Raw genomic sequence first — 13,705 nt, 5'->3', positions numbered from 1 at the left:
TGTCCCCCGTCTATTTATTGTGTTACTCAAAAAAGGATCTGAATTCAACTCTGAAATGAAATCTCTGGTTGCAGATGAGAGCAGAATTTTTTTTTTTTTTTTTTTTTTTTTTTTCTTAAAAAAAAAAAAAAAAAAGTGTGTGTGTGTGTGTGTGTGTGTGTGTGTGTGTGTGTGTGAGAAACATAAGCAGGAGTTTCGCGGGAAGTTTTTTAACCCCGAAAGCTTCAGGTACTTACGGTTACGTGAGGCTCCACGAGCAATCTCGATCCGTCACGGCAATTTTGAGCGACGTCACTTGGTTCGACACGCTGTGCCGCCGACGTCACGGGCGTTACGTTCGAACCGCGGCCTGCGTGGGGAAACTCCTTCCGGTGGTCACGTAAGGTAGGCTTCGGGCGTAAACAGTGCAAATACGCGGCGAAAGCGAGGGTAGAGTAACGGGCAGGGTGGTGTGTAACGCCGGGGCTGTTTGTGCACTAACCGCATGTTTCACCCGGGTCAACAGCTCGATTACTTTTGGGCCGTCTGTTCTTTTTTCTCCATGTTTTCTCGAGCAGGATGTCTTCCTAGGGTGGCATGGACCGGCTGCCGAAGGTCATTCTCGCTAGTTTGACTACAAACATAGCTAGCTAGCTAGTTAACAAATCAGCCACAGACAATTTATGAATAAATAAAAATTCCATTGAAACATACCCTTAACGGTCATTTGAGAAAAATCACAACATTGCTCGACATCACGTTCGGTTCCCAGAAATTGAAAAAAAAAGGCTAGTCCATTCATTGCCGCATGCTCACCGGCGATGTTTCATAATAACTTCGATCAATTCAAAGTTTAGTCTATTTAAAAATGCCTTGCTCATAGGCTACTACACATCGCTCGCAACCTCCGCCGTTCACTGGGTTCTTATAGCAAATTCGGCATACGTGTAATCCATCAGTAACGCATTATTTCACAAAAGATGTCAACCTTTATCTTTGGCTCGCCTGTTTACTGTTAACGTTAGCTAACGTTACCCCGGTTATCGTCCAGCAAACGCTTTGAAAATGGGCTGCAGCGGAGCAATTAGACACATTTGAATTCAATTGAAACAAGTGCTGGGAAGTGTAACGCACGTACAGAGAGTTTACAGCAAAGGGGCCACGTTTAACAAAGTGTCGCCCGTTTTCACATTAGGGTGCCGTCTTGATACCGACAGATTTTTCGTGGGGTTTGGCAGGTCGCCTGCCCACGTCAAATCTGAGCCAATTAACCAGTGTCAGTGAAGAGCATGTATACTGCCAATCCGGGATTACCTGGCCCATTAACCTTACTGCAGTTGTGGACCGGGCGTGATAAGGAGTGAAACAACGCCATTTAAAACGTGGTAATCGGCACCGCAGACCGTTACAATGGACATGTGTGTTTTCAGACCGGCAGTCAACCTCCAGTTAGATATTATTTTGATGCTAATTATTAGCCTTCAGTTCGTCTCCTCCTATGAAATCTTCGCGTTTCTAAGGTTTTTTGCACGAACCCGGACATTTTCTGTTAATCCTTGTTGTCTTTGTCAGTTACTACAGTAGATCCTAATGGACAGTAATGTAACAGTAGACCAAATGCTTTTAGGTACTGTGTGCTCCAACGGTGTGATTTGTCTTCTTCAGAATGGGGAATTTTACATCCTCCACTGCTGGGGGTCTGTCCAGCACGGCCTGTGCACAGTATGTTCAGGTAAGTAGGTGCTACCTGCAGTCAACCTGTTAAACGCTCCGGTACAGTAGTGTGCTGTGAATCTGTGAAGTTTTAATTGTCTGTGTCTAATAAATTGAGCATTTAAAAACAATACAATAAGTTAGGTTTCAGTTATCTCAGGAGACACGTCTCGATATTTTGATTTCCCGATGTTTCCTACAGTTCACCGCCACTCCTGGGCTTCTTATTTGGTTGTATTGCTTGACATCTTCTGGCATGTTGTTCCAGTATATTACCTCCCGTTCTGATGCTTTTTCTGCGATGTCTGAGTCAAAAATCCGTTATGAAGTGGACTCAAAAAAATAGCATCTTTAACTCCATATATATACAAACAGCAACTCTTAAAAACTATGACAAACAAGGCCCTGAATTATACCGAATGCGGCATGATGTGATGCTGATTCCTTGACCTACATTTCGTATATGATAAAGTGAGGGTTAAGTTTGAATAGTAGTAACTTCTAGAAAAAGTATGATTTTAGAAAGTTGTTCGATAGTAGGGGATGAGTGTGTCAAGTTCTGTTGTAAGAATCCTCTGCCACAGTTTACTCACTGACGAAAGATTAACCACAGAAGTATTTCATGAAAATGCAGGGTTAAGGTTCTTTTGCCCACTGTGGTCAGTTTCTCTCTTCTACCGATATTTAATGAAATCTTACTTTTGCCTGACTTTTTCAGGAGGTGGTGTCACAGAACTGCGTTGTGATATTTTCCAAGACCACCTGTCCTTACTGCAAAATGGCCAAGAATGTGTTCAATGAAATCGGTGCGACCTACAAAGTGATCGAACTGGATGAACACAATGATGGGAGGAGACTGCAAGAGGCCTTAGCTCAGATGACCGGTGCCAGAACAGTAAGAACCTCTTGTCATATTTTGGGACTGGAACTCAAAGTAACTTCACGGCCTGCTATTTCAGCATGTAATAAAAAAAGAATCAAAGCGGGGCTATTTGATGGCTTGTTTGTTCTGGCAGCTCTGCATTCAAGTTAAATTTAGGTTGACTTGTCTGGTGGTTTTTGTTAGGGCTGCAGCCAAGAATTAGGTCTTTATCTTGACTCAAAATAGCTCCGTCTGAATCAAGCTAGTGAGCAGACCAAGTTGCATCTTTTCCAGACTATAATCTTTAATGAGGGAAAATGTACAACATTTATTGAAATTAACAAATCGACAGTAATGATATTTTTAATATTTCACTGTAGACGCACTGTGTTGTTCCTCTGCTTCTTCAGCAGCTGTGAAAGTTGTTGAGGAATTTTACAAGTTAAAATATGTGCAGTTCAACTCCTGATTTCAGATGAATTTTTTGGTAAAGTTAAAACTTAATAAAGTGTTGTTTTTAAAAGTGATTTTATAGTAAGTCAAATGACAAGTAAAATAATAACCTTTTGTATTCCACTTTCACAAACTGGTATTTGAGCCAAGCGCAAGCACAAGACAGCAAGAAATGTATAAACAGACATTTTAAACATGTTGGTGAAAGTTAAAGATTCAAAAGAATAGGAGGAAAAAGCAGAGCCAAATAAATACAATATTAATGGCAATTTAAAAATGATTGTGTAGTGAAAAAAGTATTTTTAAAACCCCTCTATGATAAAAGATGGTTTTAAGTTGTGACTTTAAGGAACCACTCGCTCACACTGTGCTAATGTTAATGACACGATTTGTGCGTTCAGGTGCCGCGAGTCTTCATCAACGGAAACTGCATCGGGGGCGGCTCCGATACCAAACAGCTCCATCAGCAGGGAAAGTTGGTGCCCTTGATCGAACAGTGTGCTCCTTGCTGTGCTGCGACCGGCACTGAAGGCTCGGGCAGCGGGCAGTTTGAGTCCGCTAAATGACTAACCGTTTTTGTAGGTTTTATCAATCCTGTATTTATTAAATGTTGGCTTGATCTCATGCTACAGGTTGTACATTGTTTGAGCCAGACTATGTTATTTATCTATCAAAGTGTGTTGGACACTTGATGTTTAAGCTACATATGTTTCCATCTAGGGATGTACAGTTTTATTATTAAAGATGACATCTTTTAAACAAAACCGAACAGTGGAACTACTTCAAATACTTCTGTTCTGCATGGTTGTTTTATTGAACAATATTACAGTCATAAACAAGCTTGATCTCTCTGTTCTATTAATGGAGTTTATTTGAGCTCATTTTTTCATATCCTGCAAAGGGAAAGAACTAGAGATTTCTGTATCATTAGCACGTTTTATTGTGCTAAGTATTTGAACGTTATCCTATTGTGAAATATTAAGTATTTGCATAGACGGTGCGCGGGGACAAAAAGTCATTTTGTATTTTTTTACTTGCTTGTCAAATAATTTTCTATTTCAGTGTGTCTGAGATTATTGGCAGCGCTGTGTTTGATTGTATTTAATATTAGGTAGGTGGTGGATTTTTGCTAAATAAAAGCAGGAGTAAGGAATCATGATGCCGGTCAGTATTATGAATATAGAGATTAATGGGTGTATGTACGGTCACAATCATCTTAAATTTTTTTTTTTTTTTAATGAGTCGAATGTAAATTTAAGATTATTAATAAATATGAATGAAAGTCAACTATCAGCTTCCCACGTCTTTCTTTGCGTCTCCATCGAAGAATGCTTCATTTGGTTCCCCTGTCCTCCTAGGAGGGCGGATGTTGGGTTCTATATCAGAAGAGAGCTATTTTTTTCAGTCGCAGTAAATTATGCAGTTTCAGTTTTGTCTTTACGAAATTACTCAATTGTATATTTCTCAAAACACGTCTGTCGCTAATATTTAAAAAGTCGTTTGTTGTTGTAAAACGCTAGTCGCGCCATTCCGGTGTACGCTGTAACGTAAAGCGTGCGCACCCAGATAGCCCACGTTGCACCGCATCATAGCGACGTAACTCCAGTGCCTCAGTTAAATTAGCTTGACTACGGCGTCTACGGCTAAGCTAGGACAGTAGCATCTTGTTTATGTGCATAGTAGGTTGAACAAACAGCATTTTAAACTATGTCTGGAAGCGCAGGAGAGTGGTGTCTGATGGAGAGTGACCCCGGGGTGTTCACGGAGCTGATAAAAGGTTTCGGTGAGTGAGTCGTAGCGTAATGCTAGCTGCTCATTCAATGTAATGTGGCTATGCGACAGCGCTAGCTAGCTAGCTGCTCTTCAGTTTACGGTAACTTCTAAATTGGCTACCACTAAAATGCCACGGAGGATGAAACTAAAATATGTTAGAGGTTATGCGTTTTCAACGGCCACCTAAATGCTGTAGTCTTCAAAACGTTGCATGTAATAATGGAGCAGTCTTAGCTAATTTAATTAGGCATGCTAACGGGCTAGCATTACTCAGCGTTCAAAACAACGGCGCGTGGAAACAAACCGTCGCTCGTGAATGATGACATTTGTTGTGCCGTAAAACCGGCACCGAGAGAAGCCCCTCACCTGTTTAACGTACGCTAACGGACGGGTGGCTCTCAGTGCAACAGTTACTCCATATGTGGATGAATGTTTGATGCTTCACTTGTCATTGTCAGGCTGCAAAGGAGCCCAAGTTGAGGAGATATGGAGTATGGAGCCAGAGAACTTTGACAACTTGAAGTATGTTCATACGTGCAGCCTCATTATCGTGCATGCTCCCTCTAAAGACGGGCCTTTTAATTTATCTGTTCTGTTCCAGACCAGTTCACGGCTTGATTTTCCTGTTCAAGTGGCAGCCAGGTGAAGAGCCAGCGGGATCAATTGTCCAGGATTCAAGACTTGACCACATCTTCTTTGCAAAACAGGCATGTTTAGCATTGCTATTTTAGCAAACGTACACACTGAGCCCTTTAAAATCCTCAAAATAATATAAATTTGCAGCTGTAGTATAAGCAACCCTAAACAAGTCCATCACTAGGAAAATGGCAGCCTCTGTCTATTGCTGTACACCTTATTTTGAACTTGGCTCGTCCTCAGTTTATTTGTCCTTCCTGATGCATTTGATTGAGTATCTTACTGCTGAAGTATAGTTCCAAAATAAAAAGATGTGATATTTGGGACTGGAACGAATTATATATTTAATTCCCGATTAATCTGCAGAGTATTTTCTAGACTAATACCAACCAATGTTGGAAAATTGTGAAAAATCCCCATCACGATTTAGCGAACGATTAATCTATTCGCAAAATAGTTGCCGATTATTTTTTCTGTCAATTGACCAATCAAGTAATCTTTTCAGCTCTGAAGATAATGAATAAACATTCCCCTCTCTAATTTGCCAAGCAAGGATGCATCAGATAACACACCGGCCAGAACAAAAGAAAATTCTAAGCGTAATTGCAAAACATCATTATTTAAAATACAGAGTTGCTCAGCTAAATTGAATAAGGAATTATAGAAGATAATTAATATTGGACTAGACTATAAAAGATAATAGATAATGAATTGACTGGGCCTATGACATTAAGCACACGGCCCATAACTAGTGTGAGGATGCTGCTTTTCACTCTTATAAGAGTTATTCTTTCTTACACAAGGAAGATCTTCCTCTGTCGGTTGTTGACAGATGAATAAAAAACAGAGAATTTTGGGTTAACCGCCATTTTGGAGGTATTATATTCTGTGGTCAGGGTCGAGGTTGCTCTGTAGTCAACTCAACATGGAGAATTTTAAGTACCGTTACGAAACGTGTTGGTTTTCTGTCTTTTAAGGTAGGTCACGTTAACATTATATTCATGCGTTGATTTGTGTTATCCATGCTAGTAAACAACAGACACCCAAGCAGGGCAGTAGAAACGGCAGAATCTGGTCTTGTTAAGGAACTGTAAAATGTCACACTATCGTAAATTTTGTTTAATCCATAGGGCTGCAAAGGTATAATAAACAAAATGATAGTATAAAAATTATGAATACTTTCTGGTTCACTTCAGTACTATGTCAGATGTTATTTATTTATTTATTTATTTATTTTTTGTTTCATGATGATGACCATAATCAGGCATACAGTATAACATGACTTCATCATTACAGCCTTAATTTATAATATATTTGTAATATCTTACTTTAATGCGAGCGAAGGCTGCTGTAATAGGCACAAGTTTCCTTCCTGTTAGCTGTTACCTTTGCTATTGGCACTGTGTTGCCACAGTCCCTCGGTCGAAATGTAAACAAATCCTGCACCCAGCCATTGGTTAAATGTTCGTGTTCTTAAGGGGATTTATAGTTCCAGAACTGTTCACAGGTACACACACTTCTACTGTAAACACGATAGTTGGTAATATCCAAGTACGAGGTCGGGGGCAGCAGCGCGGGGTCAGCACTCGACCTTTTATCCTTCTTCTCCAGTTATCCTGTTTTCACTGCTAACAAAGGGTATAGAAGTAACATTAGTTCTTTGCTGCTACCTTCATTGTATCACTCACTGTAGAACAGTACCTCCAAAATGGCGCCTCGGTGACGTCACGGATAATAAATGCATGTGACTGACAAAGACTGATGGGGACATGAGTATTTACATACCACTGTCAGATTTGAAAATTTGTCTTCTGTCACAGAGATTTGCAAAAAAAAAATTTGAGTCTCATAAATTTGAGTCTCATAAAATTTTTATGTATCCACAAAATCTGATTATGAAATTTATGTTGCATGTAATTTGCTGTCTTTTGAAATTCATCTAAAGCAGCTAAGAGTTTTCTTTTATCTGTCCAATCAATTATTGTGTGAATGTGCGTGTGTGTATCTGTGTATTTTCAGGTCATCAACAACGCCTGTGCCACCCAGGCGATTGTCAGCGTTCTGCTCAACTGTACCCATCCTGACATGTTGCTTGGAGACACACTGACAGAGTTCAGGGAGTTTTCACAGAGTTTTGATGCCGCCGTACGTTCATGGTATTTTTGTCTTGAATCCAAAAAAGGGTCGCTTTGATTTTGTTTATTTTTGTTTTGAATTGTGTGATTTAATTCAGGAATATACTTGTATTCTGTTTGCTCTTCATTTATTCCTACATGTTAACTGTGAACCCCCACATTTAAGTTCTGTGTCATCAACGTTAGACTAAAATTCAGATAATAAGTAATACATTATTCATCGTGCTTTCTAAAAATAACATTTGTACTGCTGTCCCCCTTGAAGCAGTAACTCATTACACAGCTCGCTGATTTTCCCCTTCTGTCTCTAACATGGCAGTTTTATCCTCTTAGCTTTTAAAACCGTGTACTCAGTTGTCTGTCCCACAAATATCAAGGAGAACCAGGCTGTGCTGATTTTATGATGCGCGACTTCTCCTTTTGGTTTGGGGAAAAAAAATCAATTTTCAATATTAGAATCTGTATATTTATAGGCATGTTTTAAAAGCAAAAAACAAGTCATTAATTTTAATTAGTGACTTTAATATTACTGAAATTGTAATACTGATTGGATGCTCATAGTTTTATTCTATACAGTGCTTCATTACACCACAGCATCCTTAAGGCAAGGTTTACACAGTCGGGATCGTAATCATGCATCTCCTGCTGTCCTCAGATGAAAGGTTTGGCTCTTAGCAACTCTGAAGTGATCCGACAAGTTCACAACAGCTTTGCCAGGTAAGCTCCTGCTCATATCATATCCAGCTGGAAGAGGCTCTGTTTGATTGGCTTCGTGTTATTTTTAGCTCCTCGTTCTAACTAGGAGAAAAGTGACGGGCCCATTTGTCGCTAATGCACCAGTCTACCTTTTGTGAAACATGCACATGTGAGGGTGGCTCATTTATTGGTCCCTCCCAAAATTTATCAGTGCTCATTCTCTTATCTAATAAATATCAAATTTAAAAAAATGTTTTTGTCATGTAAAGCATCCTCGAAACTTGATCAGTGATAAGTTTTAATTGGCTTAAATGTTTGTTATGTTTTTGGAACAGAAATCATTCCCACCGCTCTTTTGTGTACTTTTTATGTTCCCAGACAGCAAATGTTTGAATTTGATGCAAAGTCGTCAGCAAAGGATGAGGACGCCTTTCACTTTGTGAGCTATGTTCCTGTTAACGGCAGACTATACGAGCTGGATGGACTTCGAGAGGGACCAATTGACCTGGGTAAGCAGAAAAATGTAATTTGTTGTTTTACTATTATCGCTTTAAGGTTTCAGCACTAAATGTGGCAGTTTAATGTCCAAGGTCCCTCGATGTGAGGCCCTGCTGTGCACAGCGGAATTTTGTCTTGATGACCATGGCCCATTTCCCCTAAAACTGTCTGTTTTTATGATGATGCGTGTGCTCGCAGTTACTAAATACACGGACCCCTGCAGTATTATTTACTCCTGTTGTGCTTTTCACCAGGTGCATGCAATCAGGATGACTGGATCAGTGCTGTTCGCCCAGTGATTGAGAAAAGAATACAGAAGTGAATATCTTTAAACTTTTATTATACATTAATTTTAGATTAGCCAAGCGCACAAGTGTATGTCCAGGTGGGACTTAGACACCAGAAATCAGTTAAAGTAAAGTAGTGTGCAGTCATGGTTCATTTCTCATCCATTTCTTATGGGTTATTCGCATTTTTCGTAGTTTCAGATTGTATAAGGGTCTGTGTCCAAAGGCAGATGTGTTTGCGCTGGGAGATATTTTCGATACAAATCCTATGAAGTTCAGTGTTGACAGCGCTCAACGTCCTCGGCACAAAAACGCCCTCAGCATACAGCTTTTTTTTTTCTTTCTTTTTCCCACTGTTCTCAAGACGCTTTTGGTTGAAAAAGTTAAAACTTTTGGAAACACTGCCGAGCTCGTCAATGTCACTTCTCTTTCACCGACCAATCAAAATCAAGAAGTTGGGGTGTGGGGGGGGGACTTCTAGCAGAGGAGAAACTGATCCTGGCTGTCACTGACAACCCAGTTATTTACGATCTAGGCCCATGTTGAGAACTGCTGCCAATGCCAGGATGTGATTTCTTTCCATCATTTAAGCTAACCTGTCTAAAGTGAACTATAGAGACTTGACATTTACAGCCAAAGAATGCCGATCAGCTAGAAGACAGCCTTTGTGGCCTAGCAACAATAAGCGCCTGAGAGAAGCACTCTGAAAATGAGGTCATGGGTGCTTCCGGCGTCAGAACAGCTGCCTGTGGACACAGTCCCTAATGCAAAAATAATATTCTATCTGTAAATATTGACTAGTTTTACTGCAAGCTTAATACCATCGTGATCTCCTTAGACATTGTATCTTTCTGCTCTCACTCAACCTATATTGTTTTCCTCCTCCAGGTACAGTGAAGGCGAGATCCGATTCAACCTAATGGCCATTGTGTCAGATAGAAAGATGATATATGAGAGGAAAATCGCAGAGCTCCAGACTCAGCTTACTGAGGTGAGTGGCAGCGAAAGAGCTGAATCCATCGCAGACACGAGAGAGAATAATTTATTATTTTGCTTTCTCCCAAGAGAGTCCACGTGTGAAACGCATCAGTTGTCAGAAAGTTGCAGATCAAAGATATGGTGTGCATACACTAAATTAAAAAAAAAAACCAAACAAACAAAACAGTGCCGTTTTGTCTGGAGCTCCATCCACTCATCTGTTTGTCATGTTCCTCACATATTTGTTCAACACGTGATGTATTTCATACAATTAATCCTGGTATAATGACGCAGTCTTATGCTGAGTTGCATTATTTAGAATATGACGTGGATTGTTTCCGATGGTAGGAGGGGATGACTGAGATACACCTGCACTATCTATATGAAAAAATCCATTCATCCATCTTCTGCCACTAATCCAGGGTCAGGTTAGCGTCAATCAAGATAATCCAGACATCCTCTCCCCAGCCGTGTTTTTCCAGATCCACCCTGGGGGATTCTGACGTGTTGTCAGGCCAGATGAACAGGGATGAAAAGGCAGGGATTTTGAAAATTTGGGACACACTTATATACAGGACAAAGGAGTCAGGGAACTAGGTGGATGTCTAAAAAGGACTCAAGGATTTGTGTATTTCACGAATTATATGAAAATGTACATCTTTTTAGATGTGTTCTACCGTTCATCCCTTAAGAGAGATCATTAAAACCGCCACTGCCTTTAATGTTGTGGCTGACTGGTGTATACTGATCACACCCTGAGCACACATCCGCATTACTGCAGCATGGTTAAGCCTTGAACCACTGGAGGTCAGCAAAAACAAGGTTTTCAGATGGTGGCGTTTTGAAGAAGTAGGTGTGATTAACCTAAGTGTGGAACTTTATTTCATGATACCACCTCTTACTAAATGTTGAAATTCCCAAATTGACAAAGGTAGCGATTAAATTAAAACTGGGATTACGCAGGAGGCTCCTGTTTAACCAACAATAAGTATCGTCATCACCAACTGTCCCCTCACCATTGCAACTAGTCAAGATACATCCTGGGTATATCGAAACCCTTTTCCCTTTCCGTTCCCAGGACGAACCAATGGATACAGACCAGAGCAGCACATTTCTTAGCTCCATCCAGTCAGAGATTGCCAAGTACCAGCTCCTTATAGAAGAGGAAAATCAGAAACTTAAAAGATACAAGGTGGGTTTCTCCTCAACACTGCATTCCCTAGACTTACATGCTTTATTTCATGTCACATTCAGTGTGGTAGAAATAAATGAAATGGCCCATAAGGCTACAGTAGGGTTTTTTTTTTTTTTTTAATCCCTGAGTACATTATAAATGTAGAGGCTGTGTTTAATGCAGTATTTTTGAGCGGCCTCTGAATGTACTTTAGCCACAGATGTTTTGTACATTTCCAGTTTTTTCTTCACTTCTTGGATTTGTGTGTGTTTTTCAGATTGAAAACATTCGACGAAAGCACAACTACCTTCCTTTCATAATGGAGCTACTGAAGACACTGGCAGAGTACCAGCAGTTAATACCTTTGGTGGAGAAGGTGATTTTTAAATTTTTATTTATTTATTCATTTATTTATTTTTAAACTACTGTGGCTTTCCACAACACTATATGCTTTCAGTGCATGAGTTTCTGGGAAGACTTGAGACTGCCTTTACTATTTTGAAACATGGTTGTTGATTTCTCTTCATTAAAACCATGCACATTGTTTTTAATGATATCTTGGATGTCACCAACGTGTAATTTTTAGGGACATTCAAGGACAAATAATGAAGGACTTTGGTTAATGTGCGGGGAAACACGAATGAAAAATAATTTCTAAACGTAATGAAATTCATCACTGAAAACCGGAGCTGCAGTGTTTATTCTGTCCACTAGAGGGCAGATGTAATGTCTTGCAAGCATAGCATGCCATCCCTAGGTCATGAATGTGACAGGGAAGTTATTATTTTTTTTCAGTGCTTTATGTGAGTATTAAGGAGGTCCAGTAATTACATTTAAATACCTGTGGCTTATGTGCCCAGATTTAGTGGTTTAGCTCTGTGTTTTTGTTTTTTTTTTTTTCCTGAATTGTGTATAAATAGGGGACACTAATGAAAATATTCCTGTCTCACCAGGCAAAGGAGAAACAGAGCGCCAAAAAAGCTCAGGAGGCCAAGTGAACAGCAGCACACACCTCGACAGAGAAGCCTCTAATTACACACACAGACACATTCAGAACCCTACAGTCACTCTTTCATCGGTGAGCCACATACAGATACTGTACATCATTTGTCATACTCATATTAATGACCATGGGTGGTCTGCAGCACATCCTCGGTGTGGCATCCCGTGAACCATCCAGACATTAAGAACTGCAGTGCAGGTGTAGCAGAGAGACTGTCGGCAAAAACGCTCTCTCCGTGTGTGTCCATCAGCTCCGTTGCATGATAGAAGGAAAGATGTGCTCAAATTATGTTCTGTCTTATTTTCATAATAAAATGTTTAGATGTTTGTGAATGGTTTGGTTTCATGGACAGGTTTTCAAAACAAACATTTTTATTTATTTATTTTTTCAACACATCATATATATTATAGATTTGCCTCCAGGTATTTTTTTCTATAAACGCCGTTCACTCAGACAAATCCCCTCCATTGTCAGACTTAGTGGTAGCGCTTGGCCACCACCTACTGGTGTAACGGAGGAATGAGGACTGTGTTTATAGTCCATTACAAAAAGCCATCTGATAAACTTACTTTGTGGAGCTCCACTACTTTATTTATGACACTCAATCTGTTGGGCTAGATAAATGCCAAATCCTCCAAAAACCTATTCAACAATCGAACATTAAATCTGCTTATTAGACCATCTGACCTGATGAGAGCTCACTGACAAGCTGCCAAGTCCTTATAAGTGCATCATTAAGAGAGGACTGGCACAAATTTAGTGACTCGTGTGTTTTTTGGAAAGCTTCCTGTGGCAGTATGTTGACTTTCTCTTTTTTTTTTTTTTTTTTTCCCCCCCTTCCCCTCAATATTGGAGTCTGAAGTGGACCTTGTGATTTGCTCTGTAAATCAACTCCTGGCTCTTACTGTACAAGAGTCGTCCTCAGCCGACTTACAGGTCACGCCTGAACACTTTGTGTCTAAAGTCCATCGTAGTCTGACGTATCTGCAGTCTCCCAACCACGGTAGAACGTGGCCTTTTTCTATTTTCGGCTCTACTGTTTACATACACACCTTAAGTACTCCTTGGATCTGATCCCAGTCGTCTGTTGCCAAGATCCTTCATGGCAACAAATGAAAACCCACAGGTTTTACTACCAGCTCATACAGAGAGAGAGGGAAGGGTGTATCTTTTGTATTATCCTATATGATGTCAGGCCATATGGATGACCAAGAAGTATTCATGGTGACTGTGCCAGTTCTGCAGGGTGCTCACGAATGCTTTGTGATCGAATGCACTAATGATCACGTTCTCTTTTCATTGCAATTGTAACCTTTTTTTTTTTTTTTTTATTTGACTGAGGTCGCACAACATAAGAGTGTATGGTGTGGTAGGCTGATGCAGATACAAAAAGAAGTAAGTCTTAAGAATAGCCAAAGACTGGTGCGTAATGGAATGTGTGCTGCGTAGGCCTACTTTGAAGGTCAAGGAAAGTTTATTTGTACAGCTTATTATCACATACGGTGTCTCAAAAGCTTT

General features: G+C 40.1%; 2 protein-coding genes across 6 annotated transcripts; both read left to right on the top strand.

The window, feature by feature from the left end:
* The first annotated feature begins 248 nt into the window (after positions 1–248).
* On the top strand, positions 249–3,771 carry glrx2 (glutaredoxin 2). 5 transcript variants are annotated; one of them, XM_040127789.1, is made up of 4 exons: positions 249–384; positions 1,645–1,711; positions 2,411–2,587; positions 3,409–3,771. In XM_040127789.1, the coding sequence occupies exons 2-4, from the start codon at positions 1,646–1,648 to the stop codon at positions 3,571–3,573; spliced, it is 408 nt and encodes a 135-aa protein (XP_039983723.1). In that variant the 5' UTR covers positions 249–384; position 1,645; the 3' UTR covers positions 3,574–3,771. The 5 variants fall into 5 exon arrangements, with proteins under 5 accessions (XP_039983723.1, XP_039983720.1, XP_039983719.1 ...); XM_040127786.1 differs by lacking the exon at positions 249–384 and adding an exon at positions 391–594; XM_040127785.1 differs by lacking the exon at positions 249–384 and adding an exon at positions 839–1,499.
* An 802-nt stretch (positions 3,772–4,573) lies between these two features.
* Positions 4,574–12,519, top strand: uchl5 (ubiquitin carboxyl-terminal hydrolase L5). The gene is made up of 11 exons (XM_040129757.1): positions 4,574–4,790; positions 5,239–5,302; positions 5,382–5,487; positions 7,436–7,561; positions 8,207–8,268; positions 8,626–8,756; positions 9,000–9,063; positions 9,921–10,023; positions 11,089–11,202; positions 11,462–11,560; positions 12,138–12,519. The coding sequence occupies exons 1-11, from the start codon at positions 4,715–4,717 to the stop codon at positions 12,180–12,182; spliced, it is 990 nt and encodes a 329-aa protein (XP_039985691.1). The 5' UTR covers positions 4,574–4,714; the 3' UTR covers positions 12,183–12,519.
* The last annotated feature ends 1,186 nt before the right edge of the window (positions 12,520–13,705 follow it).

This window comes from Xiphias gladius, chromosome 6, assembly GCF_016859285.1.
Source record: "Xiphias gladius isolate SHS-SW01 ecotype Sanya breed wild chromosome 6, ASM1685928v1, whole genome shotgun sequence".
In the NCBI taxonomy this organism is placed as follows: domain Eukaryota; kingdom Metazoa; phylum Chordata; class Actinopteri; order Istiophoriformes; family Xiphiidae; genus Xiphias; species Xiphias gladius.
Note: the sequence above shows the minus strand (reverse complement) of the source record. Positions and strands in the feature narration are given on the sequence as shown.